Here is a 24,375-nt window from a genome sequence, read left to right on the forward strand (position 1 = left end):
TACACGTTGATTTTCCAACAGAACGGTGATCATCTGTTAAGGTGCACGTATCTCATGCACGTGATCTAATGTTCAAGTCTGTTGCCTTCCATTTCTCTGGCTAAGGAGCAGATTCGATTACTTCATGTCATGCATCAGCCGGTCAAAAGTATACCTCAGATGCACACATTTATGGCCAGGCTCACAACAGAAAACTGACGTTGTTCACATCAAACGCTCAGCACCCCGGCACTGAATGAAACCACCGAAGTGGCCTCTTCGGCTGTCTGTTCAACTAGCTCAACCACCACGGCGAGTGCAACCAATCAGGCTGTTATTCTCCCCGCATTCGCGGCAGTAGAAAAAGAAAACACGTCATAGTCACGTGGTATTACCTCGTCAGGCATCATGACGCATGCCCATTGGCCGAAGGAGGTTGCGCGCTCCGGGATTGGTTGACAAAGTTTCGAAATATCTGACAGCTCACTTTTCGCGGGCAGTCGGCCAGGAGGGCGGCTCCAAGCAAGGTCGCTGTATATCCGCGGCTCGCCGATGTCGGTTGACCACAACGACCAAAGAGAAAGTGTATTCGCGGGTTTGTTCGTGAGTTATAGTGACTCTGGCCGCTGCAGTCTCTTGGAGCGAAGTAGAGTGTTGTCTCTAATGGTGTATCATTTTGTATAGATTCTTCAGCTGCTGCTGTTCCCGTACCCGTTCCTGTTCAATCTGGATCGCTTATCTTCAAAGCACCGAGAACTTGGCCAACGCAAAACCGCCCCAGTCAAGGTCGAAAAACAATGATGTGCCAACGCCGCCTTACGGGAGACCCGTCCTTATAAGCAGCATGCAACACGCCCTGGCTCTGCAGTCTCTTGGAGCGAAGTAGAGTGTTGTCTCTAATGGTGTATCATTTTGTATAGGTGAGCGAAAGATCCATACTTCCTTTTTTGTACACTGTACATAAGGTAGTGCGCTCCTCGAGACTGCAATGAGTGCTATGGACGAAGAAATGTGTTTCGTCTGTATGACTACTGTAGCTGAGAATGAGCTACGAGTGTATTGTTCTGAGTGCAAATGCGCATATCACGTTGGCACCTGTAGCGCTTTGACAAAGTCTGCATTTAAGTCCTTCACGACCGAGCAGAAACAGGGATGGATATGTACCACGTGCACAGTCAGTAATCGTAGGTCTGCTCAGTCAAAACCAGATGTTACGCTTCGGGAACTCCTGGATGCAATTCAGCAGAACGGAGTTAAAGTAGACGCCGTCTTGCAGAGGGTTACTAGCATTGAAACTAGGCTAGATCAGTTGGAGGAGAAATGTAACACAATCGTGAGCCGTACGGACACCTTGGAAAGACGAATAGTAGACTTGGAAAAGTCAGTGAATAACAACGAGCAATATAACCGTCGCTACAACTTGGAGATCCATGGTGTTCTTTTCAATAAAGATGAAGATTTGCTCAAAATAATCAATGGCATTGCGAGTGCTATTGAGCTCCCAATTGCTGATGGCAGTAACCTTGAAGCCTGTCACAGATTGCCTGTTAAAGACGCAAGCAAGATTCCTGTGATACTGGTAAAGTTCAAGCAAAAAGATCTCGTACAGGCTTGGCTACAATCAAAGGATAAGATTAAGAAACTCCCCCCAAATCCTAGCTATCGGGACCTGTTCGTGTGCGAGAACTTAACACGTGCAAATAAAAATCTGCTGTGGCAGGTTAGATCCCGAGCGAAGGAAAAAGGTTATATGTTTGTATGGGTACGCAACGGCCGTATTTACGCTAGAAAAGACACCATGGCTAAAAAAGTGTGCATTGAACATGAAAACGGACTGAGAGTACTGTAGAGCATTATGGCGACCTTTTGCTTGCAGTAAACCGCACCTTACTTCTTTTATTCTATTTTTTTCTTTTCTTTTTGGGACTAATATGTCAATACTATCGTTGTGTCAATATCAAGAACTTGCGCAGAGTTCTAAGTTCAGCTTAGTACACGTAAATGTGCAGAGTCTAAATAAAAACTTTGACTTATTAAATACAAATGTACTATCATTTTGCTCAACACCTAGTGTGATAGCATGCTCTGAGACTTGGCTTACATCGGAACGAGAGCCTTTTTTTGAGATTAATGGATACCACAATCTATATGCAAACCGTGATGTCTGCAGTCATGGAGGTGTTGCCTTCTATATTCAGGAGTGTCTACCGTATAAGGTGTGTGAGTCCTTGTCATTAGATGTTCCCATGTGTGAAAGCCTGTTTGTTGAGCTACCTGTCACAAACGGCATATCGTCCTTACCCTTTAAAGACGCCCCGTTGGTTATTGGGGTGATTTATAAATCACCAGCTGCGAACAACACCTTATTCTTGGATGCTTTGCATACTGTCATGCACGTATTGTCCTCGCGAAAAGTGAACGTGATCCTAGTTGGCGACATAAATATCGATGTATTACGAAACAACGCTACCGCAAACCTCTATTTGGAATGCATTTCCTGTTACGGCTTTGAACAATTGATTAAAATACCCACGAGGTATAATGAGCGCGGAACAGCAACGTTGCTGGATCACATTGTAACCAACATTGTAGCTGACAATGTATTTTCGGGTGTTGTTGCGGCCAACATTGCAGATCACGAGATGGTTTTCATGTGTACTAAGGCAAACTCAGTAGTACTTCCGAGTTCTACGTCGAAGCAAGTGACCGATTACTTAGTTCTGGAGCAATCTCTACAGAATCTAAAGTGGGACTTTATATATGAAAACGTTCCAGTAAATGAGAAGTTTGAACAATTTATCAACATAATTAACAACGAAATTACGTGTGCCACTACTTCACACACGATAAGTAGAAGAGGCCAAATAAGAAAGCCCTGGGTTACCAAAGCCCTTCTAAGGAGTATCAAACGTAAGAACAATCTTTATAAAAAAGTGCGCATGAATCCACATAATTCTTTATTACGGGAACGATTTGCAAGGTACAGCAATACATTACGATCGTTATTACGTGCAGCGAAAATATCCTATTATCACGATCGCATATACAAGGCACGTGGGGATGTGCGCAAGACATGGAAAACGATTAACCACGCGTTAGGCAGGAGGAGGGCAAAATATAATGTCATCGTCATGAAAGATGACGCAGGTAATCTTATCGCGTCGAAAGAAAAAATTGCGCAAGAGTTTAACAAATATTTTCTATCTGTAGGTGTCGATAACACACCTTCGCAGCCTACTGACACTTTAGACCTACAGCGAAATCCTGAATCTTTCTTTCTGACTCCTGTCACACCTGGCGAAGTAGAATCAGTAATTCTGAACTTAAAAAATACTTATACTGTGGGTCACGACGGTATACCGGTTCAAATCTTGAAAAGATTCCACCGCCTATTTTCAGCCCCGTTGGCACACCTGACTAACCTGATTTTCTCTGAGGGTAGCTTTCCAGAAAGACTCAAATTAGCCAAAGTCGTACCAATATATAAAAAAGGCGACCAACTTTCTTTTAAAAATTATCGTCCAATCTCAATATTATCCGTATTTAGTAAAGTGATTGAAAAATTACTTTGTACAAGATTACAAAAATTTTTTGAGGAGAAGAAATTGCTATCTTCCCATCAATACGGATTTCAAAAGAGAAAATCGACGGAACTTGCCTTAGTAGATATCGTGGAAAAAATAAAAAGAAACATAGATAACAAGCTTCTAACCCTGGGCTTGTTCGTAGATTTGTCAAAAGCATTTGACATTGTTGACCACGAGACCCTGTTGACGAAATTGGAAAGCTATGGCATACGCGGCTGTACTCTACAACTTTTTAGGAGCTACCTGTCCGAAAGAAAACAGTACGTAACACTAGGATCACATCAGTCCTCTCAATGTCCCATGTCCTGCGGAATACCACAAGGGTCAATTCTAGGCCCTTTCCTGTTTCTTATATATGTCAATGAGCTACCGTCTTTCTTATCAGTAACCACCGCTCTTTATGCCGATGATATTAATGTTTTCGTGGAAAGTACAAGCCTGGATGCTCTATATAGCAAAGCGAATGAAGTGGCACAGCGATTGAGTCTATGGCTTTGTATAAACAAATTAAGACCTAACCTTGATAAGTCTTGCTACATTATTTTCCACCCTAAACAAAGAGTGCTAGACACAAGTAACTTAGAATTACGTTTCAGGGATATCGAACTTAAAAATGCTGAAAATGTAAAGTTTCTCGGGCTACACATCGACTCTCACTTGTCATGGCGATTTCATATTGAGCATGTCAGAAAGAAAGTCACAAGTGGATTATACGCGTTATCACGACTAAAATTTATCCTGCCAATACACAGCCTACTAATAATTTATTATTCCTTATTTCATAGCCACATCTCGTATGCATTAGAAGTTTACGGGTTGACATATGAATCCCGACTCAGTGATCTCTATGTCCTGCAGAAAAGAGCGCTACGTATAATGCTACAAATACCACTCCATGACACTGTTACATTTGCATTTTCCTTATTGCATATTTGGCCGTTTTTCGTGCTTATCAAGTATAAGTGCTTGATACTCTTGTATAAAATAATCAATAATCTTGTGAATTCCTGTTTAACAACTCCTCATTTTAGCACAAGTGTTTACGACCGTCGAGCTGATGATTTTATGTTGAGTTTGCCATATCCTCGTACTGACTTTGGGATGTTTTCGTTTTGCTATTCTTCCGGTAAGTACTGGAATAGTCTTCCTGTTGTTATACGCAATGCTCCCTCGCTTTATGCCTTTAAAAAGAGGCTCTCGTCTTTTTTTCAGTGATCACTGTGCTTAAGCTGAAGTATCTTGTTACGATACTCTCCCCCTACTCTAAATTAATCCGTTACTTTGTTTTTTATACACATTGACTGCATGTATATGACATTGCATATTCTTTTTCTCTAAGTATTCATGTATACAGAACCACATCACAGGCTTGCCTAGTGGTACTGTTAATTACATAGTTTTTTGTATAAATGATGACAGAAAGAAAAAATAAAAAAGTCTGAAGTCTGGCCCTGTACTGATCTCCGATAAAGTATCAACCTACGAACATTCTAGCCAAGTCGGAACTGGAACGCTTGGTGAGCTGACGCCTGAGGAACGCTTTCGAGCGCTGTCGCATTTTCAAATACAGTGACTAAGAAGAGAGGGTTCGTACCGACACAAGTATTTCCTCTGACTGTGCGACCTTCGGTGCATCGCCAGTATGAGAAGAAGATGCTCATCTGTGAAACGCACGTACTCGTGGACTTCGCTCGTCTCCACAAGTAGACTGTGTGTGTGCTTTGCAAGTTCGAACTTGGTTTGGTTGCAGTCTATTCAACGAACGAAACGTCCTGCACGCACGGTGAATATATGAGTCAAACATTTGAGTCTATACGTTGCATCAATAAATATGTATTTAGCCTATCAAAAATGTCTTAGTTATTTTGGAATAATGGGCGCGAGGTATGAAAACCAGTAGAGGTCAATGGTAGCCAGGGCCGGCCAAACGGAGAGGTTGCTGATTGGCTGGCTGCTAGGCATCACGACGCATTTTCATTGGTCGTATGTCCAGTTTTGCCTGAATTATCTCAAACTACGGGCTCTACGGGCTCTATGACCCCGCCTTACACCAGTCACGTGGTACACCCAGCCGGTTCTGTGGTTCTGTTGCCAAGCGCTTGTTGATATCCAGACTTTATACATAGTGATCAGTGTGATTGTGGTTTTGCGTACGAGAAAAATGTTCCCTGGGGTCGCGTTGACCATACTTGGCAGTGTAGCATTATTTGCGATTATCTGGAACCTAGTTAAGCTGGAGCTGCAGGACGATTCTCGAAGGAGACGCAGGGTAAGAAAAGTTTGCTGGCTGTACTATAGACCCTTTTCACTGACCTCATTCCGTCCGCCATACTTTTTTGTTCGCCCGTGCTCGCACCACAGTTAATGCTGGTATGGCGGGCTAATGCTGGTAGCGTGCACGCGCCATGCACAAAAGAATGACTGCCGCAAGCAGGGGACAAGGCTATGCCGTCTGCGACAGTGACGTCAGATGAAAACAGTCTAATAACAATTGGGTGTTTACGTCGCGAGACAACTGAGATCTGAAAACAGTCTATAGCAGTGGGACTGGTGGCTTTTAAAAGTTCGTGAGTGTGTTTAAAAGTGAAATAATGCATGGAAGTGAGAGAATGCCATATACCGAATCTAAAAAAATATAAGAATTGTAAAATTATGTGGTCTGGAACCTCTTTATATGCATTTTAATAACACCAGCTAGAGCACAGAAAAACGCAGCAACGCTAAGCCTATCGGGTTCGGATGGGTGACTTTGCGAAACGTATGAGCCCTGGGTTATGTCAGGGGCCCTATCCTCGTCAAAACTAATCGACCTCGATTACTTTACGTCACAAGCTGTAGGGCGGGGCTGCCGCGAAATACTCCGCCCTTTTCAATTGAAATATACCTAGTTTTCTTTCGCAGTCTCTCGGCCCTAGTCTCGGGCCGTGAAACCTACGTCATTTTGACGTAACAATGACGTAAGAGATTAGTTTCAAGTAATGTCGCGAAAGAGGGTCGATTACTTTGAGCGGCGATGGGTTTCGTGATGGGTCCGCATGTGCATTTCCGTTTATTGTGTTGTATAAAGTCTGTATGTGCTTGTCACCAACAAAAAATTCATATCTTTCTTCGTTTTTTTTTTAATAATGATAGAAAAGCACCGCGTAGCACCGTTTCTCTCGTATGCATGAAAGTGGCGGGCTTTTCGAAGCGTCGTCAGAGCCGTATGTCGTACAATCAATGTTATTGCACACAATCATCATGCACACAATCATGTTATGCACACAAAAAACTCGTCGATAAAAGTTCACTGTTTGTTGAGTAAAACTGTCAACGCTCATTTGCGGTATCATTACCACCCCCACAGCCCACGAGCAAAAGAAGCATATTGAAATACGAATTATCATTTCGCATATCGAGCACACGAACACACAGAAAAATATAAAGAAAACCGCATAAATAAAGCTCAAGATTTAAAGCACGAACCGGTTTCTCATAAATGCGTTTACAGCTCGCGCCACACTGTCCGTTCGACCCTTTGCAATGATCCTTCGCGCTTTTATCGTTTTGTTGCCTGGCATCAGTGCCATCTCACGGGCACATACCGAATTATAAATGCCAAGTACTGTTTGCGACATACTTGTTTGATATCTCCAGCACCCCTAAAAGCGAGTTACCGAACCAAGTTGCTGTGCTACCGTCGCCTTCGCCTCACTTCCGTTCCCCTGGTGGCGTCAGGGCTGCGCAGCGCCACCAGACGGGAGAGATGGCGATCCGATAACAGCGCGTCGTGTCCTAACTTCAAATGCGTCGACGGGGAAGGGCTTTCCTCGGAATGCGGCGTGGAATGGGAATTGTAACCTGTTTCTTTTTGTTCCTGTTTACTGTTTTTGAAACATAAGCACACCTAGATTAGGCCATATTTGAGCAGTTCCTGCGGTCGTCACGACTTTTTGTGAAAGGTGTCACAGTAATGCAAAAGACCACGGCTGCTCCGTGAAACTGGCACAAGCGAGGGATTACCTCATTTTATTCAGATAAAATGGTTAAAAAGCAAGCGAGCTGGTGGCTAACATCCATGACGAAAACCCGAGACTGGGAAAAAGACGAAAAACAGACGACACAACACAAAGTCTCAAACACAGCTAAAGTTTAATGGACAACCGCACACTTTTAACACATCAGGTGGGGGAGGAGGGACAGTGCAAAAGGCTCGCCAAAGCAGCACATTTGACTGGCATTGTACATAGCTATTTTTATGCGATTTACAAACTTTGTCACGCTTCTGGAAAGGACAGAGAGCATCAAGTCTAAAGCAGTTTTTAAATACAACCCGGACACCAAACTTTTTTGCTACAGCAAGGATGTTATGTGAGACATTGTGAAAATATGGGATCGCAACACGAATCTCATTATCAGTGACAAGTGGGGCACAGGGGGAAATTAATCTACTAAAAACAGACTTAAGAGCGCTAAAAAGCATTGCATTAGAATAGCCTGCGAGCTGCAGACGATCACACTGAAAGTTTAAAGAAATACGCAACTGATGTACACATGACTTCCTCAAAGTGCTAGACAGGAGGCCCGTTACAACACCACGTTTTACATTCTTTGAATGACAACTGCTAGCGGGTAAAAGTGGCTTAGGAGCCAATTTTCCATACGACCAACACAAAGAAGGTGTTAGCAAAAGCCTCACATCAAGGAACTGTAGCACAGCATTGGTCGGGTGTTCAACAGTGAAAGACAACTCAGGGGATGTCGCTCTTATCAAACGCTCACAGGCGAAAATATCATCTTCAAAAGTAGAAAGCAGCAGCAAATCGTCAACAAAGCGCTTAACAAGCAGTTGAGCACGGGGAACTGTCGCCAGATATGATGTAACAGCATTATCAACAGTAGACAAGTAAATCTCTGATAACACAGGTGCGATGGCCGAACCAATGCAAACCCCCGTTTTTTGAATGAACAGACCCTTATCAATGCGAACAGCAGTCGATCTCAGATAAAGTTCTAAAACACGTAAGAAATCTGACACAGCAATGCCTGCTTTTGACTGGAAACGGACCAACTTGGATTCAAGAAGATCTCTTACTCTAGACAACAGAATGCCTTCATCTAGGGAGTAGTAAAGATCCTTAATATCCAGGGAGGCAGCAAAACATTTCTTCCCGTGAAATGACTTGAGACTTTCAATGAGACATTCAGAATTCTTTAACACAATGCTGCTCCGCTCATGAACTAGAGACAAACAGTCCTGAATGAAACGAGACACTACCTTCTGCCATGTACCATTTTCATTCACCACCAAACGTAGCGGCATGTCAATCTTATGATCCTTCAGCAAAAATTTCAGAGATAGACTTCCAAGTTGAACAGCGCGAAGACTTTTAGCAAGGGCGGTCATTTCATTCTCTCGGAAAATCTTACAAATAGAGTTCTTATTTTTCTCTAAGTCACCTGCAAACGGTTTCAGCAACTTATCAACCACTTGTAATTTCTTGGATTGAAATGACGCAGACGGTAGAACAGCAAATCTAGAAGACTTGTCGGTTTGAAGCAAACACAAATTCTTACTTTCCAACTCCCGGACGACTCCACTCACAGGCATGGTACTACGTTTTAAAACAGAAGAAGAAGGAGTGAGAACGTGAGAGAGTCGTTTAACAGCCTGGTCAGTGAAAGAGGAAACTCTTTGGGGGTCCCTAAGGACCGTAGACACCTTTATGATGGACGCGGCAACGTCAAAGCGCGAAGGTTTCAAGTTTAAACAGAACTTGGGACCTTTCGACAAAACGCCAACTGCCGTAGAAGACAATACACTATCACTAAGATTTACAAATGAATCCGCAGCTGGACGGCTTGGTCTCGAACGGCAATTATTGGCAACCAAGGTGTTCCGTAAAGAGGCAAACTTCCGTGAAAAGACAGAGTCTTTTAAGGTCACCCAACCAGACTTGTACAAAATACTGCGCAAAAGTATTTAAAATAAGATACTAAGTACTCCACCTAAAAGTATTTAAAATAGAGTACAAAATACTCAAAACTGAAAGTAATTTGAGTAGAGTATTAAATACTGTACGAAGTATTTAAGATACTCTTTAAAGTGCTTTAGTATTTAGCAGTAAGTGAAACGTGTATTCTTAACGTGGCCCTACAAATGAAAGGAATAAACTTCATCTGTCATGCTTAAGCATATCTTTCATTTGCAACGTCTAGGGGTCAAGTAATGTTTGACGAACTTTGGTGAACCCAAGTAAAGTTTGTTGATACTTTCTGACCCAAAACTTCGTAATCCCTCTTGCATGTCAGCTCGGGTCTTTCAACCTCTGGCGCGTGTTTATTGATTTGATGACCAAGGAAATAAATGCCGGGATTCTCTTGTACCTAATCTTCTGGGGATTCACCTGGCAGTATGAATAGGAAGCGTTGTCTGACAATGTTGACTATTGACAACAAGGCCAAGCGTGGGACCAGCCTATGGTACAGGACGATAAATGACAGATTCCTGAATTCCCGAAAAAAGGAAGAGAAAATAGTGTTAAGTTCCAGTGGCCTGAAAATCTGGACACAGCTAGAACTGTGCTTAACGAAGAAGGAAAGTATTTTGAGTACTGAGTAGCAAATACGGGAAAAAGTACTTTAAATACTTTAAAAATACTTGTCACAAAAAGTATTGAGTAGAGTACCAAAATACCGGAAAAAGTATTTAAAATACTGTACTTTGAGTACGTACTCAAGATACGTACAAGTCTGCACCCAACACATATACAAAGGATTAAGACGATAGTTCATACCTAGCAGTAAGGTCCACAAACTATCCGCTGAATCCCGCAGAAACTTCTCTTGCTCACTCAGAACGGTGCGATGCGAGGTAAGCAGCTTGCGTTTTCTATTCCAAGGCAGATCCTGAGGCGGGAGAGTACCAGAAATATCGGACACCAAACGTCTCTTGCGGAGCTGGATGCTCAGGAAACAGTATTCCGCCTGCGCTGAAGCGATGCAATGGCCGAGCTTGCACAGGGTGAAAAGAGCTTGAAGCCGAAGAGACTCGTCGTTCAAGCCGAAATGCGAACCAGATAACACAGAAGGGACAAACGGAACAAAGCTTGCATCGGGGAAATATAACAGATAAAATGGTTAAAAAGCAAGCGAGCTGGTGGCTAAGATCCATGACGAAAACCCGAGACTGGGAAAAAGACGAAAAACAGACGACACAACACAAAGTCTCAAACACAGCTAAAGTTTAATGGACAACCGCACACTTTTAACACATCAGGTGGGGGAGGAGGGACAGTGCAAAAGGCTCGCCAAAGCAGGGCCGAAGGTCACAGACGCTTTGCTGACACAGTTCCCAGCCCCCAAAATTGACAACGTTTCTCTCAAAAGCCTCCGACTGAGGTCGGTCTCCCTGGCCTTGACAAAGCTCTCTTCCCATATGGGAGAACAATTAAAGCAAACTTTGAGATGCTTTGCCAATTCCGACGACTGGTCCTCATTTTTCACCTTCGAAACGTGCTCCCGGAGCCTGTCTATTTACTGGTGTTATGTGAAACAAGCAAGCCTCGCTTGCTGGCTAGGATAAAAAAAGAAATAATAAATTTATACAAAATGAGGAAAAGAAACGCTGTAGAACACGGGACCTCAGTAACGCGTTGGTGCCCCTCCACTCTCAATCACTGCGCTCATTCGCCTGGTCAGGGAAGCATAGAGGGCTGAACAACACCTTAGGAACAATCGAGAAAGTGTTGATAAGCTTATCAACACTTTCGCGATTGTTCCCCATGTGTTATTCCTGAGGCGTTCTGACCATTCATTGGTCCATGCATTCGCAGTCCGCATTCCGAGGAAAGCGCTTCCCCGTCGACGCATTTGGAGCTAGCAGACGACGCGCGGTTATCGGATCGCAATTTCTCCCGTCTGGTGGCGCTGCGCAGCCCCGCCGCCACCAGGGGAACGGAAGTGAGGCACCCGCACCGACCCTATCGCCCCCGATACTAACAGAAACCCTGCACAACCAACCGCACTACAGTGACCAGCACCCGACCCCTTGGAATCCAACCGACAAATCAACCGAGGAACATCGAGCAACTCCACGTTACCAACAAGCAGCTGATAGCCCACCACAACACTCCATACAACCTGTACAACGGAGACATTCCCGAAGAAGAAACCAACGAAGGCAAAGATACGACAACGGCGAAGACCTAATTGTCGCCAGTTTAAATCTACAGGGAGGCACGAAAATGAAATGGGAGGAGCTCCAAAGAAACGGGATAGAGGAGAACATCCATGTATATGCGCTCACAGAAACTTACCTTCAGAACCAAGAACAGCCACTCCTGAATACAGGCTGGCAATGGATTGGTGCAAATCGGAAAACCGGAATAAAAAAAGGAGGCGGTGTTGGATTCGTGTATCAATCCCAGTATGTAAATGCAAAATTGGTAAAAGAATGCGAAGAGCATATGTGGTCAGTATTCGAAACACAAAAAGGAACGGAAGTGGCGGTATGTGTTGCGTACATGGCAACAGGCACCAGCAGCGACACTAGACACTGGAACAACACGATCTACGACTGCATACAGCAGGATCTAAACGAACTCAACAACCAGAAACTCCGCATAATCATAACCGGCGACTTCAACTGCCACTGCATGGAATTAGATGGGCGCGAGACAGCAGACAAACTACGCACTCTTGCAGAAAACAACAGGCTAAGAATATTAAATCTGGAACCGACTTGCGAGGGGAAAACTACATGGACCAGAGGAACGCAAAAATCAGCTATCGACTATTTCCTGGTAAACGAGACCTTCAGCAAGACCAATGATAACTTGAAGCTCGTTATAGACGAAGAAGGAAGGCTTAACTGCGACAGCGACCACAATCTCCTCAAATTATCAGTCACGGTAACTCACCCGGCCGCTCGAAGACAAACCAGATCACGCCAGCGGCATCGCGACAAAAAGAATAGACAGCGTTGGAAAACACAGGACGTGAACAAACTGCAAGACTTTGCCGAGACCCTCGAGAACAAGCTGTCTAACACACCATCTGTTGACTATGATCAGCTCATCCGACAAATAGAAAATGCAGCGATGAAGTCGGTCGGGAAAACATCAAAGAAAAGGTCGACTAGAAGAAGGAATCAGCCTTGGTTCGACGATGAGCTGAGAGCCGCAGTAGACCACCGAAAGCAGCTAAATAGAGCAAACAGGAAAGCCATAAAGTTAAAGGAGGATTACTCAGAACAAGATCGACTGTACCAAGAACAGAAAGCAATAGTAAGTCTTATGGTAACCGACAAAATTCGGGCCTTCCACGAAAAAATCACTAGTGACATCAAGGAAAAAGGCAAGAGAGGCGGGGCAGCTCTCTGGAGATACATCAGGAACCTTCAGCAACACGAAAACAGCTCACCAGTGTACGCCTTCTATAACGAGAACCAACAACTGCTTTCTTCAGCCACAGATATAGAACGATTCTTAACTACGTACTTCACTAACCAGCAAGGAGAACTTCAAAGAAGAAGTGTCATCCCAAAGCCAACCGAAAGCGCACCAAACTCTAACAGAGCAGACACCATGGAATACTTTACTGTAGCAGAAGTGGAAAGGGGAATCCGTGGGCTCACATCGGGAAAGGCAGCGGGCCCGGACGACCTGCCCAACGAATTTATCAAAGCAATGAAACCGCAGGCACTCCAGGCATTAACACATTGCTTCAATGAGATACTATATACTAAAGTAATACCCGATGACTGGAAACGGGCAGACATTCAACTGTCGCACAAGGGCAAAGGCAAACCAAAGGAAGAGATCAGCTCGTACCGCCCAATAGCCCTGCAAAGTAATATATATATAAGCTTTTCGCCGCACTACTAGCAAAGAGATTACAATTTGAATGCGACACAAAGCTATCTGATCTGCAAAATGGTTTCCGTAAGAATAGAAGATCTAGCGACAACATCTTCATCATCACCCAGCTCATAGAACTGTCAGAAGCCGAAAACAAAGACCTCTACTTGGGCTTTTTAGACCTGGAGAAAGCCTACGACGCCGTCCCACACCACGCCCTAATAACAAAAATGCACTGCATGGAAATCTCGACGAACACAACAGAAATGACCCAGGCAATCTATACAGGATGTACCAGCAAATACTATATCGGAGACTTCAAGTCGGGAGAAGTTAGACTAGAGGTCGGCCTACGACAAGGCTGCCCCCTGTCCCCAACATTACTTAATATTTTCATTAACGACCTCCTCTTCGAGTTGGACTCTACCAAGAAAGGGATGTACCTACACTCCCAAAAAACAGACGGAAGCAGAGAGAGCACGTGCGTAACGACCCTAGCCTTCGCGGACGACATCATCCTGATTACGAACACCGCAGAAGATATGCAGGACCTTCTAAGCCTGTGGTCGAATATGGGAAACGCCGAAGGCATTCGCTTTAGCCAAGAGAAATCAAAAATAATGAAATTCGCTGCTTCACCTACCGTGCCAACATTTCACCTCCAAAATTTCGAGCTGGAGTCCACCGATTCGTACACCTACCTAGGTGTAACGATAGAAAACAGAAGTGACTACTTACACCAACACGAGCTAAACATCATCCGCAAAATCAACCAAAAGAAAGGCCAAATTTGGCATCTATCGCGTCACTCCTACCAACCATACGAGGTCGGCAAACTACTATGGAAGACCATTGCCGTGCCGGCGGCCACGTATGCCAACGATGTCGTCTGCTTCACCTACGATACAATGAAACAACTGGAACGACAACAACGAGAGATTGGGAGGTGGATTCTCCATGGCTCCTTTGCTACACCAAATCCGGCCATCCAGGGAGAGTTAGGCTGGCCAACGTATATGTTCCGGGAAGCACGATCGAAGAGCCGATACCTAGGTAGGCTAGTCCACAGGCCCAATGACACACTTATAACACGAATATTTCGCTACCTCCGGTACACGAACGTCCGCACTAATTGGATAAAAAGAATCAATCACATTGACCGCATCTACAGCAAAGACACCAACAGGCATCTGACCAAAAACGAATACGAATGGAACAAGAAAATAAAAAGGGAAATGAACCTCATAGAAGAAGACATATGGCACTCAACTGTAACAAAAAAGAAGAGTATGAGCAAGTACGCGGCAAACAAGCTGGCACCAGCCCCAGAGAAATTCTACAAAGGAGACAGAGCCAGTGGACTACTATTTCAGGCCCGAACGGGTTCACTACTAACGAGGAAGAGGCTTTCCGAACTTTTTGGAAAGGATCCCCCGATATGCATCCTATGCGATACAGGAGAAGAAGAGGATATCGAACATATCTTGCTAAGATGCCCGGCACTCCATACGACCACCTCTTCGAAACCGACCGCGCCCCTCCTCGGCTTCCACCCAACCAGCGAGGAGATGATCCTGAAAACGAAACGCCTTCTACTGACTTGGGAGAAAGCCACACAACAGAAAACGAGAAACAGTAACCCTACATCAACAAACTCGAGGAACGTTACCGCATCAACTAGTACAGCGCCCACATCAGCTCCAGATTCCGAAACCGAAACCATGACGAAAGCGAAAGCATGAAGACCTGAAGCTCATGCCTTCGCCGGCAGCCAAGTCAAGCACATCAGAATCAACCAACGAACAAAGGAAACCCGAAAACCAGCGACATCTCCCGAACGACCCGTCGTTCAACCCCCCCTTCTAGACATATTTTTGTCTAGTCTCTCGCTTGTGGTGCCCTATATATTAGGATACCTGCCCTGCTACAAAAGGGATGAAGCGAGCCTGAACCTGAACCTGAACCTGAGGCGAAGGCGACGGTAGCACAGCAACTTGGTTCGGTAACCCGCTTTTACGGGGGCTGGAGATATCAAACAAGTATGTCGCAAGCAGTACAATCACGGTGTCACACACACATTGCCATCTTGCACACCTGTACGTCAAGAAAAATGACGAACACCAAAAAAGGAAATTACGAGCGTGCTTTTCTGCGCATTTTCCACGAAATTCAGTTTTACGCCGGTAGATTTTTCTGTTTCCAACACCAAAGAACCGAAGCAACGAGGTAGGGCGGTCAGATCACAGGTGTGGCCTTCGGATTCTCAGTAGGAAATACCGATAAGGCGTGTCGCTTTCCAATATAACACATGGGACGATTGGTTCATAGGAGGTGTCAACCACTTTTAATATTTACGCCTTTTTTGATTGTGCACCAATGACAGAAGAAATTTGAAGTAATCGAGCTCGATTACTTTGACCAGGATAGGGCTCCTGGTGAGCGCATTTTAGTTAGGTGAGGTTAGGTTATACAGACTGGGGTTGCAACCAGACGCAAAATGTGGCTACGCGGTGGTGATGAGAGCATCCCAAGCAGCAAAATGTACTGAAAGTCGAATGCAATAGGGATGGACGGGTAGGCGGAAGGCCTTGAACAGACTCGTGATACTAAAGAACATTGATAAGACACATACCGTCCTCCCCTATTGCACCCGACTTTCAGTTCATTGTGCTGCTTGGGTTTACACGGCTACAGCAAGGGTAAGCGAAGATAAAAGCAATGAGTGCTTCACAAAACCGGAAGGACTGCAAAGCCTTTCCCTTATCAATGAAAGGCAACACAAAACGTTCTTGCCATCCCTATTTCGGGAATGGCACCCGAAGGCACAGCAACTAATTTTTGCATAAAACACTGGCAGGGAGATTCAGAAACAAGCGCAGTCGCATAGTTTGCAATTCGTCCTCCCTACGCCTTTCTGCTTTTTGGAGCAGGAATGGCAGCCCCGAAAGAGGCTCCGTGCCACGGGATAGCGAAAGGCCAATGAAACAGGCGAGACGCAGTGAGGGAGGAGGAAAGCGGCGATCCTCAAAAGTATCTATGCTGCACTTTTACGAAGTACCACGCTTTACCACCAGCTCCGGTGGCGCAGCGGTAACGCATGCGCTTGGAGACTGGGAGGTCCGCGGTTCGAATTCGGGTTTTTCCTGGGTTTCCCTCAGATGTGTAATAGGCGTATGCCGGCACAGTTCCCCTGAAGTCGGCCCATGGACGCAGCTATCCTCCCCCCCCCTCACCCTTTCCTCTTCACTTCACTTTTCCTCTCCACCCACTTCACCCTTCCCTCTCCTCCACTACACCACCTTTCCCTTCCCGAGAAACATGCCGCCTAATCAGGCAGGCAGACCTCTCGGTTCCTCCCAACGACACTCCTCCTCCACCTCCACCACGCTTTACCCCACGGGGGTGGCACTCAATGCATTGCTCCGTTGACGAAAGCGTGCTGGGTGAACGCAATGGCATCCTGGACAGCTGCTGGTCGCCGTAACGTTTTGGATGTCTTTCGGTCACGGTAATTATTTTTATCCGATAATTTCGCAGTTAAACGCGCAGTTTTGCACCGTATACTGTTGACGACTTCCAGAGATATGACGATTGGCCGATGCGATGTACTTAAAACTAACGTGAAATGAGCTACCACGTTGCGGAAGAAGCGCCACATAGTTTACGCTGGCAAAATATGTTAATCTCTTGGCTTTGTGATGACGGAGGTAGAGCACTGCCCGGGCCCCCGACCCGGCCCGGGCCCCCGACCCGGCCCGGGCCCGACCCGGCCCGCGGGCCGGGCTGGGCTTGTTATTGGCTGTGTGCTCCGGGCCGGGCCGAGCCCGGGCCGACAAAATACGCCAGCACCACGGGCCGGGCCGGGCCGTTAAAATACGCCACCACCGCGGGCCGGGCTGGGCCCGGGCCGACAAATATGTTCCCGAGAGTCAGGCCCGGCCGTGCCACGCAGCTAATTCCACACATTGGAGATGCATTAGTTCATATCATCATGCGCTTGCGTCATTCTTGTGCATATTTTGCAAAGACAAGCAAAGGGTACTGCATTATGCATATGATTCGACCCTCTAGAACATTCTCCAAGCCACTTTACATTGCTCCTCACTCCTCACATATTTCACAATCACTTTAAAGCTTGGTGAGAGGGACTGGGAGAAGCAGTTTGTCGACAGCATGCTCTATCTCCGCAAAATCTTGACAGTGCACGATAACGCCCCGTGCGATCTGGATTTAATTTGGCCTCGTGCGGTTACGGTGTTAAACCGCCATCACTTGTATGTTTGTCTTCTCTCCTTATAAATTTACTTATAAATTTGTTTGATAATCGCCAGAAACGCGTACGTCGCGGCTGGAAATACTAGGCCGGGACCTACTCGCCGGGTCACCGGGCCGGGCCGGGCCGGGCTATATTTGCTTAGACGCCGGGCCGGGCCGGGCTCTAGTCACTGGGTCATCGGGCCGGGCCGGGCCGCATAAAAATATGAGGGTCCGGGTCGGGCCGGGCCATTTTTCGATGCGCCCGGGCCGGGTCGGGCCCGGAAAAGTCGGCCCGTGCAGTGCTCTAGACGGAGGTACGTCGCTAAGCGGCAAAACGACATGTAAACAAAGTCACATGACCTCAAAATGACGTTTTCTATGACGTGCGACCAGGACAAGATGGCAGTTTTGAGAAAGGCACCCGCTTGAGGGCAGTTACAACAATGGCGGGTTTGTGTCACCCCTGTCACACAATAAAATGAAACATTAGTCATCCTGCATGTATTTGTCAATAACTTCCAGCATGTCCTTTTTCATCTCACGCAGCAATCGCTGCGGACACCTCCGCATGTCGTCACACAGCGACAACACAAAGTACTCTAAGTTGTCTGGAACACGACTCAATCTCGATCTGAGGGCCTCCAGCTCCATGGGATCACTGGTCGGACCATTCCTCTTCCCTTTCTTTTGCCTTTTCATAGTGCTTTGGCCAGAAGACGGGGTACTTGAAGAATCTGTCATTTCTCGGAGATTCTCAACAGAAGGCAGCGTATCTGCCACATGATCATCTGGGCCATCTGTGCACAAGTATTGCGCAAATGAACTAAGTTTCTGAAACGCATCACTGTGATTCAATGTTTAGCATCTGACAATGGTGTACTTGATATAAATCAGGTAAACTCAGCATAAACAAATGCAGGCAACGTCAAACCCTGAGCCTGTACCCTGACGCCCATGCCTCACCATGTGTGTACGTTGTGTTCAGAACACGAATAAATATTTGCACTTGACAATGATGGTATAAAGGAACAGTTATCCATATGATAAGCAGGAATATAAGCAGTGTCTCGAAAAAGTGTAGGCTATAACTGTGTGACATATATGAATGCAGAAATATACATGAAATATATGAATTAGAACGTGCTTAAGTGCAGTGAGCCTGTCAAGTGATTGTTCCTGTCATTTATCATACATTCAGTTCAACTGCTGGGGTCTGTAATATTACCCTCCTGTCCATTGTATCCATTAATCATAGACATGAGCACCGCCTGAGGTGTCTCCACAGTGCTATCCTCTGTAAGTTGCACTTCTTCGTTCCGGGGGCCATCCAAGTTGCATCTAGTGCTGCATGAGAAATATGTTCACTGCAGCGAACTTGACTCACGCCACGCTCATAGATAGATTTACCTTTTGGACAAGCTGACCGCCCTGAGGAACATCATCTGTTGCAGATGTGGCCAGTTGCACTTAACAACATCAGCAGCACCTGCACCACTTCTCTTCCTCCTTAATTTTGCGGAAGAACGTGTCCAGCAGCGTCCGCCACCTCGTTGTAGCATACTCAACTGGAACAAACAACAGCATCATGCAATGCCACAGTCATGCACTCTAAAACCCGACGTTTGGCGTTCACTATGCAAACCCTAGAGGGGGACAAGTGCTATTTCAGCTTTACATGTCACACATGGTGGAGGTATTATGACGAAACTGTAATAACGACCTCTCTAACTATTTCTTTTTTTCTTCTTCTTCTTTTTGCAACACCCCCTCTGTTTGCGATATTCCGTAGACCAAGTACAAAAAGTATATAGTAGTAGTAGCAGTAGCATATAGTAAAAAGTATAAAAGAAAACTCATGCAAATGCGGTTCGCACGAAGAAAAGCTAAAAGAATTATAATAACACTGACGCGCCTGAGTCTTATGCCTTATTGACCGCTCAGGACAGAAAGTAGTCATTCGGAGTTTAAAGCGATAGAAATCCTCAAAGTTACACAACCGATTCGCACATTTTCCACTTTCATGACGCCCGCCACATTCGCTTTTGACTGGTTTCGATGTCGGACGGCTCACACGAAAAGTTCGCTTTCCCACCGCTACGTGGCTGCGGAAAGCGTCACCTAACAAACCCTAAAAGCTAGGTGCAAAACCTAACAGGAGTTGCACTACCGGTTTAGAGATTCCTTGTGGCAACCGTGATCCAGAGTGTGGTAAATGAAATTTAGGATATGAAAAATTTGCGTGACATGATGTCGAGCTAGTTAGTTCAAGGGAGGGAATTCAGAGTAACATGTTAGGCGAACACCGGAGAGACGTAGACTGCACGAGCTAGCGCCTGTCCCCACCCCACTTGTGCTCGTCTTACCTCTTGTGGTATTTCGGTTTACTTTCTTGGTTGATTTCTGCAGCATTCCTCGTGAATACAAAGAAGATTGTCCCAGTTAGTACTGACTCATAAACAGAGGGGAAAAAAATACGTCTGGCAAACGCACGTGCAGTTTCTCGACTTTTCGACGCGACGCTTAAATGCTTGTACGCTCCAGGCTGGAGCATTCATTCTTTGGGCTAAGTTGTGTTCAGAGAGCTATCACTCTTGTGCTTTTGCTACCAAGTAGTTTAATAAACCGTTTGTTGTTTATTCGACGACTCGCCTGCCCATTTCGCTTCGTGACATTTCTAGTGGAGGTGCGGAGCATCTCTTGTTCAATGGCCTGGAAGACCAACTGCGACAAAGCAGAAGACAGCTTGGCCTACCTGCAGAATTCGGTCCATTAGAACCCCCTAAACGCAAGAAGATGACTGCGGAGGCCAGTACCCAAGTGGCGCAACCTGGTGCCACGCCCATAGCCCCAACACGGTCGCCGAAGACATTCAGCGGGGAGTATTACGACGACGTGGACGATTGGGTCGACCACTACGAACGGATCGCCAAGTTCAACACCTGGAGTGACGACCAGAAGCTCGTCAACGTCTATTTCTCCCTGGAAGGCACCGCGAAGACTTGGTTCGAGGACCGGGAGACTTCTCCCACGTCCTGGGACGTCTTCAAAAGCAAACTCCGCGAGGCGTTCGCTTTTGAAGAACGAGCTGAACGCGCTGAACATGTGCTCCAGAGACGGATCCAGCTGCCAAACGAAAGCGTTACCGGCTTCGTCGAAGATGTGTTGCGGCTGTTCCGGCGAGCTGACCTCAAAGCATCCGAGGAGAAGAAGGTTCAGCGACTCATGAGGGGCGTAAAAGAAGAAATTTTTCGCGCCCTATCCCGGGATACACCCGCCACGACTGACGCTTTTCTGGACGAAGCCGTCCGCATTGAGAGGACCCTGCTCTCTCGCGCTACCGTCGACCAACGACACCAGGGCTACGAGGCTTTTCCCACGACCGCTGGCCTCGACGTAGGATCGCTCAGACAGCTGATTCGAGAGGTGGTATGCGAAGAAGTACGAGCTCTCCTCTGTCCTGAGAAGGCCCAAGACCCTTTGTCTTCGATAGGTGCGATCATCAAGGACGAGGTTCAACAGGCAATCCAGACATCGTCAACCGTTCCCCCTTTTTTCCTTTTTTTCGGAATAGCAAGCCGGCTCTTTGCCTGGCTAACCTTTCCTTTTTTCTTAAACATATTCCCCCCTCGGGAAAACAGTCTAGGAGCCATCCCTGGTGCAGTACGAGTACTGTGTCTGGTCGTAGGGGAACCCGGTCCGCTCAGGAACCTGGACCCCTGGGCCCTGCCCTTAGTCCTGCGCGTATTTTTTCCTGCGACCGGCGGGCGGCGCTCGGGTTCAGGCTCTTACTGGTGGGCGGAGCGTGGCCAGAGGGCTGCGCTTACCCGCTCACATTTTTTTCAGACTGGGTCGACTTCTTTCGTCATTTTTCAATCTGCCGGCTTCAATCGCAATTTTTTTCCAGCTACAACAGGTGTGCAGTAGGCGGTTTACATGCAAAGGATAGCCATACACAAAAGTACTAGTGAATTATTAAAGTCATTAGTGTCAGGAGTTATGTTATGACTCTGTGTGAAGGAGAAAAACCCAGCCAAAAACCTGAAGCAGAAGAGAAACAATACAATACACGTAACAAAGACTATACTTATTACAGGTATTATGCAATAGCATTGAAGCGGTACCACACATCATAGGCAATCTTTTTTATTAGTTGGAATCACTCGTTTTCAATTAAGCAGAACTAAAATGGCATAGCACATTTAATCAAAATACATTTTAATCAATATGATTACAATCAAAATTACAAGTTTTATTATAAAAGCTCTCACATTATTATACCTGTGCACCATAGTGGTGTTTTAATTACAAAGTTCTGACGTATGTATGTAACTTCAAGAACAATAGCTGGGCTGACTTCTCTTGCGATTTTTTATTTTTTTCCAGCACTCGGTGGGTGGCGCGCAGGTGAGGGGCTGTCCGGGTGCTTACCAGCGGGCCGACGGGCTCGGTGCGCCCTTACCGTTGTGCATTTTTTATCCTGGGCCGACTTCTTTGGCGATTTTTCCGTCTGGGCCGACTTCTCTAGCGATTTTTTAATTTTTTCCAGCGCACGGTGGGTGGCGCGCAGGTGAGGGCCTGTTCGTGTGCTTACCACTGGGCCGAAGAGCTGAGCGTACACTTATGGTTGTGCATTTTTCGCCCTGGGCCTACTTCTTTGGCTATTTTTCAGCCTCGACCGACTTCGTTCGCATTTTCTAATTCAATTTTTTCAGGTGGCACGTGAGCACTTTACATGCAAGTAGGGGCATGCACACTGATAACACCGGGCCGAGTTCTTTGGCGATTTCTCACCCTGGGCCGACTTTGTTCGCAATTTTTTTCAAGTGGTGCGTGAGTGGTTTACATGCAACTAGGCGGGTGAGGGGGTGTCCGAGTGCCTACCAGCGAGCCGGAGAGCTGCGCGTGCCCTTATCGGTCTGTATTTTTTCACCTGTGCCGACTTCTTTGGCGATTTTTCCGCCTGGGCCGTCTTCGTTCGCAATTTTTTCAGGCGGCGCGTGAGTAGTTTACATGTACGTAGAGACATGCACACTGTCATCCCAGCCAGGCGATGATACTGTCACACCTGGGCCGATTTCATTCGCAATTTTCGCCCTGGGCTGACTTCTTTCATAATTTTTTCCCGCTACAACAGCTGTGCGGTGGATGGTTTACATGCAAGTATAGTAAAGCCAAATAGTGGCAGGAATTATGTTGTAACTCTGCGTGAAGGCGATAAACCCAGCCAAAAAACACGAAACGGAAGAAACACCACATAATAAAGAATATGGGAAGCTAAGTTGAGAGAAAAAATCATCCAAAAAAGAAAGCAGAAGGAACGCAATACACATAATAAAGAATTTTGTGAAGCTAAGTTGAATATTCCAACAGGACACAATTAATCAATTTCTTATGATGTAATTTCGTTCAGAAAGGTTCAGAATTGAACTTCTTGGTATCTCTTCGCACAAACCAGCACCGTCCCAAGGCGAGCTTCAGCTTGGGAAACCGCAAAAAAAGTTATTTTTCGCCAAGCCGAACCCGAACCGAACCGTAAACATTCTTTGTCTCCCCTTGAACGAATCGGAACTGAACCGAAAAAATATGATGCGGTAACCGGTTCGCGAGATGGTACAAACGCCAATACTTTCCGTCGACTGCCGCGCACCAGCTCCCTGCATCACTCGGAATTTTCCCGATTTTATAGAGCGCACAAATTGATAAGTCAAGAAGTGGCGAGTCCATGCACTTCCTACAACCTCACCTCCGAAAGGTTCACGACATCCCTGTGCATTTTTGCGATTCCCGACATTTTACGATTCGAGGTGCAAAAACAAAAGTGCTACACGACAGCTACAGTTTGCATTGTTGCCTCGGCTGCTTCCTTTCATTCAGCGTCGTATTGTGAAGGCGACGTGAATTTTAATAGTCCACAGTGATATCCACAGGCAACGCAGATCTCTAGGGACCACGGGAAAGAGGTTGGCGTGTGGTCCAGAGCCTGGAGGAAGGAAACACAGGAGCGGCCTCTATCCCTTTTTTCAACAGGGAGCAGCGTGCCGGCTTGCGCATGGGACTCTGGGGTACCCCTATCTACCACGGGACCGCTTTCTTCTCCGTTTTTCTTTGGAAATTTGTGATAGCCTTTTGCACTTTCGGTTCAGTAAAGGATGATCTGCTGTCATGAACTGCATCGTAGTTATTCGTACCTATGAAGTGTAGAGGTGGAGGAAGAGGATGGAAGGAGGAGCAAGCCATCGCTGGAACCTGATATTACCACTCACATGTCGTAGACAGATTAGCACAGCACACGTAAACCGGTTCGAACCGATTAATATCGGTTCAAACCGTTATTTTGGTTGCTCTGAACCCAAACCCGAACCGAACCGACGACCTAACCACAAAAAATAACGGTTCCGAGCCCTGCTTGAAACCACTTCTGAATCGTCGGTACTATGATTGCCTAGTGGTTTCTTCAGTGTCCATGGTAGCTTCATGAACATTCTACATATGAAGGCCATAACCAGAGGTCCCAGGAAAGTGGAGAAGCCCCGAGCTGGAGAGCCACGGGAACACATGACCAATGAATATGTAACGTTATGCATTCCATAAGATCAGTCAGGGCCTTTCTGTATGGCTTGCGTTTTTGCCATTCCTGACTACCTTCTACTCTTACTGGTCTTCACGTCCTACCGCCGCTGTTTGGTGTTCACCTAAACCAACTTTGGACGAAA

General features: G+C 46.1%; 2 protein-coding genes and 1 long non-coding RNA gene across 3 annotated transcripts in view; 2 read left to right on the forward strand and 1 right to left on the reverse strand.

Moving 5' to 3' along the window:
* Positions 1 to 496: 496 nt before the first annotated feature.
* On the forward strand, positions 497 to 5,014 carry LOC135386222 (uncharacterized). Its single transcript, XR_010420636.1, has 2 exons — positions 497 to 582; positions 664 to 5,014. It is a non-coding gene; the product is annotated as an uncharacterized LOC135386222 (long non-coding RNA).
* Positions 5,015 to 5,650: 636 nt separating this feature from the next.
* Positions 5,651 to 24,375, forward strand: part of LOC135386221 (E3 ubiquitin-protein ligase RNF12-A-like) — a 32,325-nt gene continuing 13,600 nt past the window's right edge. Inside the window, exon 1 of the mRNA XM_064616036.1 lies at positions 5,651 to 5,835. Within this exon, the coding sequence (XP_064472106.1) occupies positions 5,728 to 5,835 (108 nt within the window). The 5' untranslated portion in view covers positions 5,651 to 5,727. The remainder of the gene's footprint in view (positions 5,836 to 24,375) is intronic.
* LOC135386455 (uncharacterized) lies at positions 18,149 to 19,332 on the reverse strand. Its single transcript, XM_064616360.1, has 3 exons — positions 19,070 to 19,332; positions 18,888 to 19,006; positions 18,149 to 18,459 (listed from the first exon to the last, which is right to left on the reverse strand). Exons 1-3 carry the CDS (start codon positions 19,219 to 19,221, stop codon positions 18,149 to 18,151), a joined length of 582 nt encoding a protein of 193 aa, XP_064472430.1. The 5' UTR covers positions 19,222 to 19,332.

The sequence above is a fragment of the Ornithodoros turicata genome, chromosome 2 (assembly GCF_037126465.1).
Source record: "Ornithodoros turicata isolate Travis chromosome 2, ASM3712646v1, whole genome shotgun sequence".
NCBI classification, from domain to species: domain Eukaryota; kingdom Metazoa; phylum Arthropoda; class Arachnida; order Ixodida; family Argasidae; genus Ornithodoros; species Ornithodoros turicata.